The sequence below is a fragment of the Mirounga angustirostris genome, unplaced genomic scaffold (assembly GCF_029215605.1).
Source record: "Mirounga angustirostris isolate CCGP_5_RB_7025 unplaced genomic scaffold, mMirAng1.0.hap1 SCAF_12, whole genome shotgun sequence".
Lineage (NCBI taxonomy): Eukaryota > Metazoa > Chordata > Mammalia > Carnivora > Phocidae > Mirounga > Mirounga angustirostris.
In genome coordinates, this window is record NW_026991720.1 from 84463231 (window position 1) to 84479158 (window position 15928).

General features: G+C 36.6%; 1 protein-coding gene across 2 annotated transcripts in view; it reads right to left on the reverse strand.

The window, feature by feature from the left end:
- The window catches only part of RSBN1L (round spermatid basic protein 1 like), a 69315-nt gene that overhangs the window by 14926 nt on the left and 38461 nt on the right, over positions 1-15928 (reverse strand). For both annotated transcript variants that reach the window (XM_064575373.1, XM_045864820.3), the window contains one exon: positions 10472-11112. In XM_064575373.1, the coding sequence (XP_064431443.1) occupies positions 10472-11112 (641 nt within the window). The remainder of the gene's footprint in view (positions 1-10471; positions 11113-15928) is intronic.

Genomic DNA, 15928 nt, shown 5'->3' on the forward strand with positions numbered 1-15928 from the left:
CCTCCACATGTGTGGCATGCACTTCCTCTCTCCAAAATAAACAAACAAATCTTAAAAAATAAAGTACACTGTAATACTTTTACTTATATACCATTTAACCCAACTTTCTAGTTTAATAACCCAATATTCAAACATTCACTAAGTCAGTTGGAATCATTAATTTAATGTTTTAAACATGGCAAATTACATAAAACAATGCAACCAAATTAAAAAACATGTATCTCTTGAGAAAATATACAGATGGCACTTAAGCAGTTAAAATAAAATATAAGAATACAATCCACACACCTTTCAGAAAAATAGAAATAGTTCTCAATTTAGGTGACACCTATTTTATTAAATACTATATAACAAATATCCCCTACTACATGGAATGAAATAAAATCTACAATATCATAAGATTAAAAAGCCTCAATTCTCCAAAAATCATCTGTCCAACTACTATTACACTCAAGGGCAATGGGCAGGGGAGGAAAAAGATAAGGGTTTAAAGAATCTCTAGATAGCCAAAATAAATGCCGTAAGACCATGACTCATAAAAGGGTCTCTTCTGACACATGTTTCTACATTAGGCACAATTCTCACTAACCTCTAAAATCATAAAGGATAAGAAACTACAAATTTGAAGGGGGAGGAGTAGCAGGAAGCAAGCATACATAGCTGCAGCTCCCCTAGGATGTATTATAGCATCATAATGACAAACCTAGACTGAAAAAGGATAGCTTCACTAAAATCTTGGTACCCAAAACTAAAGACTTCCATTATCTAGAAAAATCACCTATCTCAAAAACCTCACATCATGGTAATACTAGACATGAGATTACTGTATTTGCTTTTTTTCCACTTCAGTAAACATTAATCAAACCATCAGTTTTCTGATGCAATTAAATTACTAGAAAATATCAAAACATGTCACTGTTTTAAAACATTCTATATGCTTCCTAAAAGAAAAATGCGTTGTTACAAAGAGTACACATATTTTTCCTCCCAATTTAGGTATAGCTCTTTCAAAAGACAACACAGTAAAAGAAACAATACTTATTTATGTATTTGCAAATACTTATATTTCAATAGTTTACATTTAAATAGTGCCTGTTAGAACAGATAGATAGATTTTAATCTAAATCTCCTCCCTACAGCTCCTCCCCTTGCCATCCCCAGCCCTGGTAAAAAACCTACCAATATCGGGGCGCCTGGGTGGCTCAGTCGGTTAAGCGGCTGCCTTCGGCTCAGGTCATGATCCCAGGGTCCCTAGGATCGAGCCCCGCATCGGGCTCCCTGCTCGGCGGGGAGCCTGCCTCTCCCTCTCCCTCTGCCTGCCTCTCTGCCTACCTGTTCTATCTCTCTGTCAAATAAATAAATAAAATCTTTAGAAAAAAATAAAAATAAAATAAAAAACCTACCAATATCATAACTGCATGTTTACCTTTCCCCTCATATATTCTCTACAAATGTTATAGAGGGAAAGAAAAAAACAGGAAATAGGAGACTTCTTGTACCCACTGCCAGTAAGTGCCAATAACAAAATCTCAGAAATACTGGTTAACAAGAAATGAACTATTTAATTAAATTATATTTAAACTAAAATCCTAGGGGTGCCTGCATGGCTCAGTCAGTTGAGCATCTGCCTTCGGCTCAGGACATGATCCCGGGGTCCTGGGATTGAGCCCCTGCATGGCTGCCCCACCTCCGCTCAGTGGGGAGTGTGCTTCTCCCTCTGTCCCGGCCCCCACTCATGCTTGTACTCTCTCTCTCTGAAATATCTTTAAAAAATAAACTAAAATCCTATTCATTACTTGTTCTATGAAAAGTAATCTTTAAAACAAACAAACAAAAGACCTTATGATTCTGAGGTCAGCCCGCTATAAAAAGAATAAAGTAGCTTTTCTGACAGGGAATACATTGCCAAAAATAAATCTGTTAGACTTAAGACTGTTTTATGTATAAAAATTGCTACAACAAGGGAAGAAGCAAATATGGTAATAAGTAATTCAAAAAAACCATGAATGACTCACTTGAAACGACTTGCTGTTTCCGAAAATATGTTTCCTTATATGGCAGCCCCTGAAAAGAGGATTCTATACAGTCCACTAAGTTTGGGAAACTCTTCTGTTTGGAAGGTTTACCCACACAACACTATTACTGAGTTTCTGAGAGGTCTTAAATGGTAAACATAACTTATTTGGCTCAGTACTACACAAAGTATTCTGACTTCAAAACCTGTTTTTCTCATAGTTGTTTTAGCATACCTATCAACATCTCAAGACATAAAAAGTTCCACAGGACAATGGTGAACCATAATAAATACAGAAGATATTACAGATGTTCCTACCTAGCATAAGCATCAATCTGAAGAAAATACAAAAACAGGATAGTTATCAGAACAAAAATTGAGGGGGTGAGGGCAATTCTGGGTGTTTTGTGGGGAGGGGTGAAGGTGAGGGAAAGTCTTATCTTAAAAAACAAGGTTTAGCTCATCACACTCTTTCTGAGGCAATCTAAAATCTAACATAAATGAGTGTGCCACAAGAGGGAGCCATTTCCCATCACATCTGGCATATTCTTCCAAATCAAAATATAATAGGTAATGACATTTAGTCAACATTCTATTTCAAAAATATCCATATAATTTCATGTAAAATAAGGATGAAAGTGTTATTATTCATTTTAAAATCAGTACAATAAAGGAAAAAGTCCCCTTTCTCAATTAGAGCATCTGGTACCAGCCACAGTAATATTTTGTACAGATCAGCTCATAAGCTTTCAAGGAAGATGTGACAGGCACAAATGGTCAAAATGAGAATTTAGTGCAAAGGTAGCCAATGGTTCAAAGATGGCATACCAAATTATCTTTATTGCCTAGCACAGTGAATGATTCTAGCAAGAAGTTAATTCTCCATTTTGCAGAGGGGCAAAGCTTAACAGATCAGATCAGATTTAATAACTGTTTAACTATTAGATATTAGCCACTTAGTCATGATTAGTTAACACCTTGACCTAAGTTACCTGATACAAACAACTTAGAACCAGGATAAAATAAAAACAAGATTTAGAGTTTGGGGGAGGGGAAAAGGTGGTGAGAAGACAACTGCTCCGTTTTCATATCCTTACAGCTCTAACTACAGGGTTCAGAGTATATGCTGCTTAAATACTGAGTAACAAGAAAGAAATCTTATTTATTCCTTGACAGACAAAACTCCTATCTCACTTGCCTTTTTGTTTCCCTACTATCAAATGAATATTTGAGCCAAGTGGAGATGGTAGAAAAATTAGAACAAATGTGGGGTTGCAAATAGCCAAAAATTCTTCTCAAGTATGTATGCTCACTTCTGAGCAACATGACTGCACCAGTCCTATCATCATGAAGTGAATGTGGTTTTGGCCTTTTCACTTCCTTTGGCCAATGGACATTAGCAAACACAGCACAAGCAGAGGCTTGTGCACTGGGGATTGCTCTCTTTTTGCTCCAGGGAACCCTACAACAAGCATCATGTGTATGAGCTCAGGCTAACCTGCTACATGATTAGAGAAATGTGATCATCACTCCAGGTGACACTGCACCAACCACCAGACATACAAGCAAGATCTCCTAAGACCAACTGACCTGCCAACCACCAGACATGTAAATGAGGCCACCCAGCCCCAGACAAGATGACAAAGACCCTAAGAACTCTCCAGACAGCCCAAAGAACTGTGAGAAATCACTTTAAGGCATTAGGTTTTCAGGGTTTTGTTTTTTACAGCAAAAGAACGGATATAGATAGGTTACAAACTTACGATAAAAATCGGGTATGTTTCTATTCTCAAAGACTTTTATCATACAGTTTGACTGACACTGTGACTCAGAGCCACAACTTAGAGACATGACATGACCTATTAAAACAAGATATAATTTCACATGGCCTTTACATTTTTCAGGCAACTTGCAAGGATACAGATGAAGATGGAAAACATTACAAGTAAAAAGAATTCCATAACCAAAAGAATTCAAAGGCTAGGATGTCTTGATCCTCTGTCACTGCCGTGTGTGTGTGTGTGTGTGTACTGTTGTATACACATGTACACACATATCCACCAAAAAAACTCAAACTAACGTTTTAAGGATAAAGGCTAAACAGGTGCAAAAATGAGTTTTTGTGACAACTACAGAGTAATTATTACAAAGATAAACACTATCACTATAAAGATCATAGAAATAGCTACATAATTTGTCATCTTTTAGTTTCCACAGAATTGAGGGCAAATGTATTTTGGTTAAATTTTGGTTGCTTAAAATTTTTAATTGGGAAGGAAGGAAGGAAAGAGGGAAGGAAAGAAGGAAGGAAGGAAAGAGGGAAGGAAAGAAGGAAGGAAGGAAAGGAGGAAACAAACTAGTCTCACGAGGATGGACTTAGTTTGGGTTCCATAAGCCAGTGGTAGTCAGGGCCACCAGGCTGCATTATCAAGAGTTGTAGTAACAATTTACATCATCAAATACAGTGGCCCTGCTGGTGGTATTAATTCTTTGGGTCTGATCTAAACTTGGGCATATGAGGACGTGTTTTAAAGTTGAAATTAAGGAGGTTTTATTTACATTTCAAGCTTCAATATTTACACAGAGTACAATATTAGAATGCAAGAAAACAATCAAAAACTAATGATGTAATGTATGGTGAATAACATAATAAAAAAATGCAAGAAAACATAGAACATATATTTTAAATTATTATATATACTATTTTATCCACTAAAAAATTGTGCTAATTCATTACATAGATACTCATCATCATTATCATTATGAATTTCTTTAATGCTGCTAAATGTATTTTCTAAACTAAGATTAAATAAAAACAACAAAGGTCAGATTTCTTTTTTTTTTTTAAGATTTTATTTATTTGACAGAGACAAAGCGAGAGAGGGAACACAAGCAGGGGGAGTGGGAGAGGGAGAAGCAGGCTATCTGCGGAGCAGGGAGCCCAATGTGGGGCTCGATCCCAGGACCGTGGGATCATGACCTGAGCCAAAGGCAGACACTTAACGATGGAGCCACCCAGGTGCCCAACAAAGGTCAGATTTGTACCCTTCTCTATCAACTCATTCAATTATCTCTTCTCATGTTTCTAGATCTTTTGAATACTGCTTTTCAGACTGGTTTTGATTGGATCAAAGGTTTGTCAGAATATAAAAGGTAGAAAGGGGAATTAAAGGGTAGTTACTGGATTACAAAATTTTATTTTTTAAAGATTTTATTTATTTATTTGACAGAGAGAGACACAGCGAGAGAGGGAACACAGCAGGGGGAGTGGGAGAGGAAGAAGCAGGCTTCCTGCAGAGCAGGGAGCCCAATGCGGGACTCGATCCCAGAACTCCAGGATCATGACCTGGGCCGAAGGCAGACGCTTAACAACTGAGCCACCCAGGCAGCCCTGGATTACAAAATTTTAAAATTCAAAACTTCTCTACAGCTCTGCTTTCCTCTGCTCTGTAAAAAGCATTCTTTCTCATATAAAGCAGGTTCTACTGAACCTAACCCCTTGAACTTTGTTAACAAGAAGTTATGACCAAATCATCAAGCTGGAACATGAATTTGGCTTTATTTCCCACAACTTGTCTTTGTTATGGTTGATATTAAGTGAAACTACATTCCAATACTGATACCTCCTTTCCTTTCTCCCCTAGAAGACTAACACACAATTAGTTCAGTTAACGTTACCTCAACCAATTCTTTTGGTGAAAACAAATTCACGTGGCATCATGTAAGCTAATTCATTTAACATCACCAAAATACATAGCTTCACTATGTGATTCTACTAACAAGTGTGCATGATGCACAATAATACCATAGATAAGGGGGGAAAGGATGCTGGAAGAGAAATAAGGTACAAGATACACTTTCAATTTCTCAAGATGAGTGTTAATGTCATATTCTAAAAGTACTCAGAGGGCACCTGGGTGGCTCAGTCGGTTAAGTGTCTGCCTTTGGCTCGGGTCATGATCCCGGGGTCCTGGGATCGAGCCCCGCATCGGGCTCCCCACTCAGCAGGAAGCCTGCTTCTCCCTCTCCCACTCCCCCTGCTTGTGTTCCCTCTCTCGCTGTCTCTGTCAAAAAAAAAAAAAAAATTAAAAGTACTCAGAGCTTCCAAGTTCTCAAAAAGAGTGATCAATAAAATGAAGTCCTCAAATACCTAGGAATAAATCTCAAAGGATGTGTAAGATCTATAGGATGAAAAAAATATATTATTGAGAGAAAATAAAAGACAAATGAAGGGAAATACCATGATCACAGACTGGAAGATTCAATATTGTAAAGACATCAATCCTACCCAAACTTGAACTACAACTTCCATGTAATCCCAATCAATATCCTAAGCAGATTTTTCTGTGGAACCAGACAAACTGTGAAGTTTATATGGAAATATAGAGAGCCAAGAAAATCTTGAAGAATAGCAAAACTGATACTTATTCTACTAGAGACCAAGTTTTATTATAAAGTTAAGACAATTAAGACAAATAGAATAATGAAATTAGAGGGAGTCCAGAAACACCATATATATGATTCAGATGATTCATGGCTAAGATGACATGACACTGTAATGTGGAATGGGTGCCTTTTCAATAAATGATCATGTCCACTGAGTACCTATATGGAAAAATATGAACCTTGAAGTTTACCTCATACCATACACAAAAATCAACTCCAAAAGTACTGTAGATTTAAATGCAAAAGGTAAAACAATGAAAGTTTCAAGAAAAAAACTTTAGAGAATACATTAATGACCTGGGGTAGGCAAAGATTTCTTAAACAGGACACAAAAAGCACTAATCGTAAATGGGGAAAAAACTTACAAATGAGATCACATTAAACTTGAGAACTTCTAGTCATCAAAAGACACTCTTAAAGAGTAAAAAGGCAAGCCACTCAGTGAGAGGGCGTATTTGCAATACACATATCTGACAAGATTCTTATCCACAATATATTAAGAAGCCCAACAAACGAATTAGAAAGAAAAACCAACAGGAAAATGTACAAAAGAGTACACTAGTTTTAGAAAGAGGATATCCAACTGGACAATAATTACATAAAAAGGAGCTTGACTTCTTTAGTCATCAGGGAAGTGCAAATTAAAACCACAATGAGATACTACTACACAGCCACCAGAATGGCTAAAATGAAAAAGACAGACACTATTAAGTGTAGCCAAAGATGTGTACCACTGCTGGTGGGAATGTAAATTGAATTGGTACAATAACTTCTGGAAAACCTGTAGTAGTAAAGCTGAACATTTGTGTACTTTCTGATCCTGAAATTCCAATCTTATATACATACCCAACGGAAACAAATACATTATGTCCACTAAAACACATGTACAAAAATATTCACAGCACCCGTTGTAACCGCCACAAACTAGAAACAAATATCCATCCACCATAAACAGAATAAATTGTCGTTTATTCATACAACAGAATGCCATACAGCAATGAGAAAATAAACTGTTATTATATACAAGATGGATGAATCTCACACACATAATGCTAAAGGAAGGAAGCCACATACAGCAATTCACATACTAGTTGATTCTATTATAAAAGTCCAAAAACAGGCAAAATTTATCTGTGGTATTTGAAGTCAGAAAGTGGTTACCTGGGTGTTTGTGTATGTATGGGTGGGGGGCACAAAGTAGTGATAAAGAAGGGTTTGGAGGAAGCTCTGACTACTAGTAATATTCTACTTCTTAAAATTATACATGTGTTCATTTAGTAAAGCTTCATTAAGCTATACATTTATAATGTGTGCATTCTGTGTATGTATACTTCAATAAAAAGTTTATTTAAAAAATCAGTTTAACTGGGGGTGCCTGGGTGGCTCAGTCGGTTAAGCATCTCCTTTCGGCTCAGATCATGATCCCAGGCTCCTGGGATTGAGCCCCGCCATTGGGCTCCCTGCTCAGCAGGAAGTCTGCTTCTCCCTAGCCCTGTGCCCCTCTCCTCCCTGTGTTCTCTCTCTCTCTCTCTCTGTCAAATAAATAAATAGTAAAATCCTTTTAAAAAATCAGTTTAACAAAAGCTTCAAAAAGTTTATCTTTAAAAATTTTTTTAATTGAAAATGAAAAACAAAACTATCATATGATTCAGCAGTTTCACTTCTGTGTATTTAACCAAAGGAAATGAGATCCTATCTTGAATAGATAGATGCACCCCCTATGTTTACTGCAGGTCCCTTTCCCCCAGGTCCTGGCAGTCACCAATCTGCTGTCTGTTTCTATAGATTTACCTATTCCCATTATTTCATATAAATGAAATCATACAATATGTGACCTTTTGCGACTAGCTTCTTTCACTCAACATAATGTTTTGAAGGTTCATCCGCACTATGTATCAGCATGTATCAGTATTTCATTCTTTTTTTTTTTTTTTTAAGATTTTTTATTTATTTATTTGAGAGAGAGAATGAGATAGAGAGCATGAGAGGGAGGAGGGTCAGAGGGAGAAGCAGACTCCCCGCCGAGCAGGGAGCCCGATGCGGGACTCGATCCCGGGACTCCAGGATCATGACCTGAGCCGAAGGCAGTCGCTTAACCAACTGAGCCACCCAGGCGCCCTATTTCATTCCTTTTTATGGCTCAATAATATCCCACTGTGTTCATGTATTGTAATTTAGTCAATTCCTTATCAGTATATAAAACATTTGTGGTAATTTTTGATCTTCAGTACTTGCTGAACTCCCTACCCTAAATTAACACACTCAAAAATCCTCATTCAGGGGCACCTGGGTGGCTCAGTCATTAAGCATCTGCCTTCGGCTCAGGTCATGATCCCAGAGTCCTGGGATCGAGCCCCGCATTGGACTCCCTGCTCGGCGGGAAGCCTGCTTCTCCCTCTCCCACTCCCCCTGCTTGTGTTTTCTCTCCCGCTGTGTCTCTTTCTGTCAAATAAATAAATAAAATCTTAAAAAACAAAACAAAACTCCTCATTCAGAAACTAGCCATCACCTATTCAACCAAATGGAAAGTTGTAATATTATATACCAAGTCAGTGTAACAACTCTCTTTGTATAACCTGTTAATATTCTATGAAATATTTCTAACCAACAGCCCTGTGAATTGAGCAATATTATCTTTATTTTGTATGTGAGGAAACTCAGACATACAGCTTAAGTAGCTGTCTAGTGTCACAGCTGGTAAACGACAAGACCAGGACTAGCTCCCTTCTCTTTGCATCCACCCCATATCAGAGCTCATCCAGCTACCCACACTAACCCAGTCACACTACAATGACTACACAAAAATTTGGAAGAGAGGTTCTCACATTCAGGACAAGAAAAGCCTCAAGTTATAAACTGGTTTAGCATGTAAGTTAGTCCCTGTAATTCATAAACCATTTTCCCAAATTAAAAAGCTCTATAAATATGGTTAAAAAAAATCATTCTCTGGAGGGATACCACAAATTAGATTAAGTGACAAGCTTTTCCTGGGAAGAATGAAGAAATTAGAAATAAAAGTATGTGTGCATGTGACTGGACATCCAGACTACCATTTAAGGCGGAGACTATAACTTAAACACGTATCAAAAAAAGAAATATACTCAGAGTAAGTAAAACAGTTCTGGATGAAGACTAAGGAGATTGTGTTCTACTCCTGGTACTGCTGCCAACCTTAAAGTAGAAGTCACTCCTATCTATGTTTGTTTGCATATCTGTAAAGTGAGAAAGGTTGGGATAGATGATCACTAAGATCCCTTTGAGGCTTTACTTTTTTCCCTCCTTCCAAACTAGAATGCTGTCAATTATTCCTTAGAAAACTGGGAACTTTAGCACCCATAAATATGAAAATTGGCTGATCTCCTGGCCTAAGCAGTCCCTGATCTGAGAGTGGGTAACAAATGGCAATGGCCTTTTAGATGCGCCCACATTGACTTTCAAGAGCAAATGGACTTGACTCTGCCTCTGCTTTCTAAAATAATGTATATTCTACACCATAGAGAAGGGTAGGAAAAGGAAGTCAGCTCAATAAAAGCACTGCTACACTAATCTCCTCACATAAATGCAGAATTAACTGACTCCTTTGTACCACAATATATTTAACAGCTAACATTTACTCACCACCCACTATCTGATGCATCCAGTGTTAAGCAACTTTAAGGCATAAAGCAAAAAGACTTTAGGTCATTTTTAGGTAAGAGAACTGCTTACATGGGAAATACATGGCTGAATTCATCTCAGTCCTTTCATTTCCAAAATAAATACTTGCAAAAAAGGACAACAAAATCTTATTTCATTAATTATCTTTAAGAAAAAAAGAGACTAAGTAGACTCTGAAATTTAAAATCTTACGTTCACATCAAGAAGGTAATTTATTCTTAATATTCCGAAGAGTTGTCATTATATTCTTACCTTTTTATTTCAAATCTATAACAAAATGAAAAACTGAAACTTGTCTAAAATCATGTAACTAAAAGTTTAAAAAAAAAAAACAACTAACTAAAAACCTCTTACCTGAGCATGAAAATTGGACATAGTTGTCGTTTCTATATCCTTCTTTCCTAATATCTCCATTTTCACTGGCGAATTGGGAAAATTAAATGAAAAGTAGTCTAAAAAGTCAGGTAAATAAGTAGCTGCCCCATGAACAATACCCATTACATAGAAAGCTGCAGAGTTTTCATTTTCACTGAACACCAGATCCACAAACTCTTCGGCAAACCTCTCCATCTCCACAGGAGAAAGGTGGGAGAGTTCATTACTATAGGCATGGATAACGGATGCACCTCCATTAGGCTGGTGCTCAATATGAATGAGCTGTTTGAACTCCAAAGTGTCCAACCTTTTGAGGTTATTCTGAACCCGTGGCTCCTTTAATGAGACAAATGGAAACTCACTATTCTCAGGAATTTTGGAATCATAGTTCTTGTTATCCAAACTCTTTCCACTGTAATCCTTTACGTTATCATGTAGCATGCCTTTGGCTTCTTGATCTTCAACGTCAGATAGCAATCCTGAGCAGATGGTTTGAATAGATTTGCTATACATTTTTGGACGCTTCCGTTTTTCATTCTCTTTGTGTTTCTTTTTCTTTTTCTTCTTTACTTTTTTAATTTGTAAGTCTTCAGCATTTGCTTTTGGTTTCTCCTTCCCACCTGTTGGGAAAAAATTTCTTTAAAAACTCCGTACTTTAGTTACTTAGAAAAATCACACTTAAGGAACTGTCTTAAAATAAATAAGCAAAGTTTACTCAGATTTAGGCTTATATTTGGGACTTGTTTCACACAGTATTGGTAATCATAATTTAGTCTCTTTCCCTTTCTCTACACACACACACACACACACACACACGAAGGTCTAGGACAAACTCACACCTATAGTGTGCAGGTACCATTCTGACATGTAGTAGATGCTCAGTCAGTGTTTACTGAAGTAATGAATGGAAGTTTTAGAAAGCATAATCTTCAAATTTAAATGTAGAAAATCAGAAATGGGAAGGTGAACAGACGTCAATATGAATAATGCCCTCCAGATGTTTTCCACTGATATATAGCGTCATTTTTATTCATCTGAGTTCTCCAAAATTGCGTATGTGTCAAGACTTGTAAATCACAATGGGAGAAAATGACTTGCATAATAGAAGAGTAACAAAACACACCAATTCCTTAGCTTTTTACCGTATTTCCTCCTTAGTAAACTACTCTTGCATCTAAAATGGGCTATTTTAGAGATCTACTGGAGTTTGCAAAGTTCCTGATGAAAACCCAATAAGGCACCATAAAGAAGATGACAGAATTAGAATAATTTCTCATGTCCTAAGCATAAATGATACCATGTACTAGTAAAGAGATGAATATAAAAGTAAAAGATTTGGGGCATTATAAGTTTATATATTAATGAGCTTCTGTAACTGAATTCAGGTAGACTCTGCACCCAGAAATTTAGAACTCCAAAAAATAAAAGAGTAATCCACGGAGTCTATACAGCTATAGACTAAGTGTACATATAAACACATAACATTATCACAATATATTTCTGTAAAATGAGAAAAAAGGAGAAAGTAAACATCTTCGCAAGAAAATATTATGCTTCCTAAGATAATATGAGAAAGCCATTAAGGTAAGAGTTAAGAAAAGAAGGCATTCACTGTTTCCACCTGTTATTTCACTTTTATAGACAACCTGTTATGAATTAAATCTTCCCACTCTGCTTCCTTACCTGAATTTTTCCATATTCACGTATGTCTTTTATTCCTGTCTCCAGTGAGTGAGATGTCCTGCCTACTTTTCAAAATAAGTCCTTCCCACCAATTCCAAAAACCCTTACAAAAATAGTTCCCTCTCCTCTTCTTTTGACCACACTTCTCATAAAGAACCCTCTATGCCAAGTGTCTTCCGTTTATTATCTTATCATTCTTGTTCCTTAAATTCTAGGTCTGCTTCCAGTCTACTCAAATTTACTTTCCCATAATGTTCAAATATCAAATCCAGTGATATTATTTCAAATCATTCTTCCTGGTCTCTCCAAGGTTTAACAATTATCCAGTTCATCCTTGATTTTTTACTTCTTTATAAATTTTTGGTCTAACAGCTTCATGACCAGCATCCTGAATTCTGGAGCCATATTAATCTTTCTATAAGTTTTATATATTGTTTGATCATATTCATCCCTTGAGTAAACTTCTTTCAAGTGTTCTCAATACCTACCAAATAAAATATAACCACTCTAGTATGGAGTCCCAAGACAATGCTCTCAAGTACTTTATTCTCCGGTCAATCTGCATTACTTAAAATTTCTTATAAAACACTTAGTCCTGCCTTTTCTTTCTACTACTTGCAAAGGCATTTCCTCTCCCTAAAATACTCTTGTCCTGACCTCTCTCTTACATATTCTTTAAAAACAACTCATATCATTTCCTTCATTTTGCTTTCCCTCATTTCTCTAGCTGGAACTGGAATCACTTCATTCTAAATTCATATATTTTTTTCACTCATAGGATACCTATGTATCAGATGTCCTTCCACATATTGTATGAGTGAAACAAGTCATTTTTATATGAATTCAGAGTGAAGTGATACTTCTCCCCCGTCATTGTAACCTTTGTGGCATTTAATATATCATTACAGATGAATATTTAATGAATCCATGAATGAAAACATTTCACTCACCAACAAACTAACTGAGGTTTGTGTAATTTTTCCTTGTCCCCCTTTCAGCCAAAGTTTTCCACAATATAAATGCCACTAAATCCTAATCTTGGAAACAAACATAAAAATTCTCTCAAGTTGGGGCGCCTGGGTGGCTCAGGCTCTTGGTTTCAACTGAGGTCGTGGTCTCAGGGTCATGAGATCAAGCCCTGCAACGGGCTCCACGCTCAAGCTTAGAGTCTGCTCGGGAGTCTCTCTTCCTCTCCTTGCCCCTCCTGCTTGTGTGCACTCTCTCTCTAATAAATATTTTTTTAAAAAAGAAAATTCTCTCAACTTGATGGCAATTCTAAAAAGGGGAAGTTTACTGTTAAAAGCAAACCATCACTTCTAAAAATTCATAAATAGGGACGCCTGGGTGACTCAGTTGTTAAGCGTCTGCCTTCAGCTCAGGTCATGATCCCAGTGTCCTGGGATCGAGCCCCGCATCAGGCTCCCTGCTCGGCGGGAAGCTTGCTTTTCCCTCTCCCACTCCCCCTGGCTTGTGTTCCCTCTCTCGCTGTGTCACTCTCTTTCAAATAAATAAATTCTTTAAAAATAATAAAAATAAAAATTCATAAATATTCAATGAATACTGACTTGGTATAATCATGAAAAGCAAAAATAAAAGCCTTTCAACTTTATTGATTACGCAGATTTGTAAACTCATAAAATTCTCTGAGGAGTCTACTTAGAAGTAAATATATTAACAAATTCATACTTGCTACCTAGGATGAACTATCAAAACATGAGATTCAGGTTAATATCTTAACAAAATTAATGAAAAAAATTAAAATAGGGAGGTAATCAGAATAAAAGATAAAAGAGGTTTTATATGTAAGCAAAATCAAAAATGTGTCAAGGAAAAAAGCAATGAATTAAAAAATACAACTTAAAGTTTAAAAGGCCTAAGTATAATAACTAAGTTGAAAATACATGTAAAATTATACAAATGGATTGCCAAAATAAACAGAATTTCATTTGAATGAAAATATAAGCTTAATATCCTATTACATTTATGCCTAACACATGTTTAAAAAGTAAAATAGAGGGGCGCCTGGGTGGCTCAGTCATTAAGCATCTGCCTTTGGCTCAGGTCATGATCCCAGGGTCCTGGCATCGAGCCCCGCATCGGGCTCCCTGCTCCGCGGGAAGCCTGCTTCTCCCTCTCCCACCCCCCTGCTTGTTCCCTCTCTTCGCTGTGTCTCTCTCTGTCAAATAAATAAATAAAATCTTTAAAAAAGTAAAATAGAAAATATCCAGTCAATAGGATATATGTTACTTTGAAATGAAATAGGCACAACAGTCTATCTATTCTCTAGTCACGAGGATGGATGAAAATAGCAATAGTATTAAATAGTCAGATGAAAAATGCAAAATAGTAAAAAAAAATCAGTTAAGAGAGTCTCATAATGAGCATTAAGGAATTAAATTCCCAAGACAAGCTGCTCTGTAATTAAATACTAAAGTGAGCACAGTATGCAGAAGAGAGTTAACATAACATGGCTGAGGAAGGCCTGCTTGCAAGGTTGGCCCTTGGCTGGCATCTGAGTAACTTGTTCTTTGGGAATGTTCCCACAAATCCCTGATAAGAGTGGCTCACTGTACCTAAACTTTTTGTGTAAACAATCTGTTTTATACTGAACACATGTTTTCCTTCTGAGAGCCTGGAATTTTGGTACATGCTAGACAGAAGGTGCCTATGTAATCAACCCCCAATAGAAACCCTGGGCATCAAGTCTCTAACGAGCTTCCTGGTAGACAACATTTCACATGTGTTGTCACATGTGTATCCTGTATGATTCCACTTGGACAGTACTCTTGGAAGCTTATGCCTGGTTTCCTCCAGACATCCCATGTGCCTTTTTTCTCTACAGATTTTACTTTGTATCCTCCACTGTAGTAAATCATAGCCATGAGTACATCTCTATGCTGAGTCATATGAGTCCTCTTAGCAAATCACCAAACCTGGGGGTAGTCTCGGGGACCTCTGATGGACACAGGTAAAATGCATTCTTTACATTTAAACCAAACCGAGGCACTAGCATTTACTAGATAGGTTTTTAAAGTTTTATATAATCTGTCATTCATTTCCTGTCTTAGAATGACATATGAAATGCAGTAGATATATAATGAGAAAATTTTAAAAATACTTTAAGGAAAACCAAAAATAAAAATAAAAATAAAAATAAAAATAAAATAAAATACTTTAAGGAAATTAGACAATTTTGAATATCAATGTTCTTCTATTACACTAAAAAATACTTAAAGTACACCTTTCTCTAAATCCTGTAAATCTTCAAATCAGACCTATACTTTATTAAAAGGATCCTAATAAGCACCCATAACAGAAAGAATAGAAGTGTTGTCAGTAATTTGGACCCTCAAAAAATATAAAGGTATAAGGTTGATAGGGAATCCTCCCTCCACAGATCCACAGATCTATGCACACAGTGGACCCCAGACAAATACACATACACATGGCACCACAGACACACAAATGCAAACAGAGGCAAAGAGAGATTCAGACACAGAGAAAGGTGCACACACACAGCCAGAGAGAAAGAGACTGTCACTCAAAGAAAAAAACACACACAGAAACAGAAACAAAAACAGTGTATGTTAATGGCTAATTATACCAAAAAAACCTTTAAAAAAATCACAAATTTACTGGCATTTATTTGCACCACTAGCCTTAGGATACTTTGTGTTAATAGAAAAAATAAAGGCTGTCCAGAAAAACTGGTTCTGATTTCATGTCTAATATGAGTTAATATTTATATATAAC